At 45.9% G+C, this 3,344-nt stretch overlaps 1 protein-coding gene across 1 annotated transcript; it reads right to left on the bottom strand.

The window, feature by feature from the left end:
- Nucleotides 1-689: 689 nt before the first annotated feature.
- LOC136499815 (obtusifoliol 14-alpha demethylase-like) lies at nucleotides 690-2,930 on the bottom strand. The gene is made up of 2 exons (XM_066495335.1): nucleotides 2,456-2,930; nucleotides 690-1,711 (listed from the first exon to the last, which is right to left on the bottom strand). The coding sequence occupies exons 1-2, from the start codon at nucleotides 2,928-2,930 to the stop codon at nucleotides 690-692; spliced, it is 1,497 nt and encodes a 498-aa protein (XP_066351432.1).
- Nucleotides 2,931-3,344: the final 414 nt, after the last annotated feature.

Here is a 3,344-nt window from a genome sequence, read left to right as displayed (position 1 = left end):
CTCGACGTTCCAAACGATGGTGGAATTCAACCCCCACTACCACCGCTGCATTGATGGTTTTCAACTGCCGGTTTCATTCCTTAGGAGGCCTCCCTATCGGTCCAACCGACGGTGGAAGTATCACCCCGACGCTTTTATCGCTACGACAGTGAAAGCGGCGATAGTGATAAGTCAATCTGTAGTAGTGTAGATCAGGATGTTTTTATATGTTGCAATAGTTATACACGTATGTTGCAAGCTTTTGTTTCTAATGTTTCAGCTGTTTTTCCAGACATATGTTGCATAGATTTCAAACATATGTTTCCAGACATCCAAACCAGATCGAGGCGTAGGCGGGCACCGCGCCCTCCCCTTCTTCTCGATGCTGGTGGCTCGGCGGGGGGGGGGGGGGGGGGGGGGGGCAGGCCGCTGCAAGTGGCGCGGGAAGGTGCTCCTTCTGTTCCATGGTTCCGTTACGCGAGCGGGCGAGCGCTCCTTCTGTTACGCTATTCCGTGGTTTCGTATAGCTAAAATCGGATGGCTCATGTGGCAAGTATAGGATGGGTCGTAGCTGCGTCCGGACGGGTCATAGGGCCAGACATCCAGGCGATAGTCATCCCATTATTCTTTCTCCACAATACACACATAACACATAAACCCCATGCAAGTACACAAGCAAGCAAGCAACCCAACAACTTACTCGATGCTAATCACGGCAGCAGTCTTCGCCTCTTGTAACTAACCATCACTTTACGTCTAGGCCCTGGAGCTAACTTCTCCCATTCTTCCTCCGGGAAAGGGGAAATTAACTCAAGCTCAAAGTTTCTAAGCAAATGGGTCCATATCACCTTAATCTGCATGTAAGCAAAATCCTTTCCCAAGCAAGCGTGCCTCCCAGCACTAAAGGGTGTATACCAGAACTTGCCGCCAACTTTGTCCTCCTCTCTCCCCGGACCAAACCTGCTGGGATCATACACATGAGGATCTTTGTAGATGTACGGCAGCCTGTTGCCCACCGTCGTACAGGTCGCTAGGGTATGCCCCTTGGGGATGTCAAATCTGTCGCCTTCTCTTGTTCGCACGCTGAAGCCCTTGCTCGCGTGGCGGATCAGCAAGTTCGCCGGAGGGTGCAGCCTCAGCGCCTCTTTGATGCAGCAATGCAGGGTGCCCATCTCTTGCAGGACGCTGTAGTCGACGCGCTCGCCGTGTCGCTCCATGATCCGCTTCTGCTCTTCGACGGCAGCTGCCAGGTAGCTGCTCCCGCCATGGCTGAGCAGGCAGGCTCCAGTCCAGGTGCTGGCGCTGGAGCTCGTGTGCTGTGCGGTGAACATCAGGCACACGAGTAGCCCGGCGATCTCGCTCTCGGTCATGGAGCGGCCGTTGATGTACTTGGAGTCCATGAATCTCTGCAGCACATCGTCGTTCTCGGTGGCGCGGCCAGCTGCTGAGCTCCTGCGTGACCTCACCACCTTGTGGATGATCTCCCCCAGCTTGGCACGGGCTTTGTCACGTCGACGGTGCGGCGGGATAGGGATGTGCGGGAAGAAGAGGCTGATCAAGTGGAAGCCGTTCTCGAAGAGCTCGTGGACGAGTGTGGATACCTCTTCGTCGAACACATTCTCTCGGAACTGTTTTCCAAGCAAGCATCGATTTGCTATGAGCAGGATGAGATGCCCCATCTCGTGCTTTATGTCCACCACACCGTGTTGCCCCCATTGTGCAAAAAGTAGTCCTACAATGCAGGTAGATTTATTTTATGCATGGTGATGGCATCATAATTAATAATAAGACACATACATAAGTGAAGGAAATCATAATAAAAATGAATAAAGGACTCTGATTAATTATATATTACAGCATGGAATTTTTGGATGAAAAAAGGGATTTGCTAAATTTTAGGTGTCTAAATTTTAGTTTTCATTCAGACTACAGTTATTGCATATATTTTATACTAAAAATTATGGTTTTAGTTGGTTGCAATTTCTGTAGATACAATCAGCAATTTTTTGTTTCGAGAATAAAAAACGGTTACACAAAACCACAAACCTTACAAAATCTAATATGTGTTGGCACAAAGACAATTTAATAATTTATTACAATTATTTCTATAGTCAGATAAAGATAAAAATTTGATACATTATGACATAAAGACAAATAACAAATAAGAAAAGTGACAATTTAGGTCCTATTTGGATCCATAGAACTAATAACTAGTTGACTAATTTTTAGTCCCTAAACATCCAAACAAGCCGACTAATTGTTAGTCTACTAGTCATTGACTAGTTGTTAGTTTACTAGTCCATTTATAAGAGCTAATAGGACTAGTTGTTAGTCCTAGTCCATTCAAACAGGCCCTTACTTGTACTAATTGGTAGTATAAGAATGTTGCCTGAAATGATCTCAAAATTCAGGCACTTGAAATATAGGAGAATTGGAGTGGAAAAATAATAATAAACGACGTTGCTTTCTTAATTACGTACCTTCACCTCATGAACCATAGAATCAACATGGCCTCTCAAGTTCATGGGCTTTACGGAGTCGATACAGAAGCTGATCTGCCTGCTCCTGGTAGCCAAGTCCACGTCGTACAGAACCCCTCGCCCAAAAACGGGCACCGTGACTTTGTAGATATTGGACTGCCTGATCTCTGATTCCGAGCCTTGGAAAAAATGAGCCGTCACCTCTGGTCCGACCAGAAACGTCACCTTCTTGAGCCCAAAAAGACTCATCGTGAACACGCTACCCAGCTTCGTGTGCAGGTGATCGATCACAGCCGGTAGACCACTTCTTACAAGCGTCGTCACATATGCAAGCAATGAAACTGTGCTCACTACAGGTGGGAGTGAAGGTCCCTGCTTAGTTTCGGGCAGAGTTCTCCTTTGGACGATTTTGGTAGTGGCATACAAAATTGCTATGGTCAGACATGCTGCAACAATGATCATTAGATCCATGTTGGTCACTGTGCGGTCAAACCAACCAGCCTAACACCCTAACAAAAGGAATAAGTGAAGACAAGTATTATACTTATAGTTAACAATAATTGATTGTAAAGTTTAAATCTTAATATACATGCGTGCCTTATAAACTGGACCGAAAAGATCACCACTTTGCATTTAAAAATCTTACACTCTCCTCAGGTAAAAGGAATAATTAATACAGCATTATATATCATCATATGGATTGTACATTTTGAAATGGCTATGTACTGCCAAGGTTATAAACATACATTGGGAGTAGAAAGATAGAGTGAGCGAGATCGACCTTACACTTGTTGTGACCTTGAAGCCGCAGGCCAAAGGCTGTTACAAAGCTAGGATGGTGAATTTGGTGATCGACTGTGCATGTTAGAATCGGCGAGCAAAGAG

This window comes from Miscanthus floridulus, chromosome 13, assembly GCF_019320115.1.
Source record: "Miscanthus floridulus cultivar M001 chromosome 13, ASM1932011v1, whole genome shotgun sequence".
Classification (NCBI taxonomy): domain Eukaryota; kingdom Viridiplantae; phylum Streptophyta; class Magnoliopsida; order Poales; family Poaceae; genus Miscanthus; species Miscanthus floridulus.
Note: the sequence above shows the minus strand (reverse complement) of the source record. Positions and strands in the feature narration are given on the sequence as shown.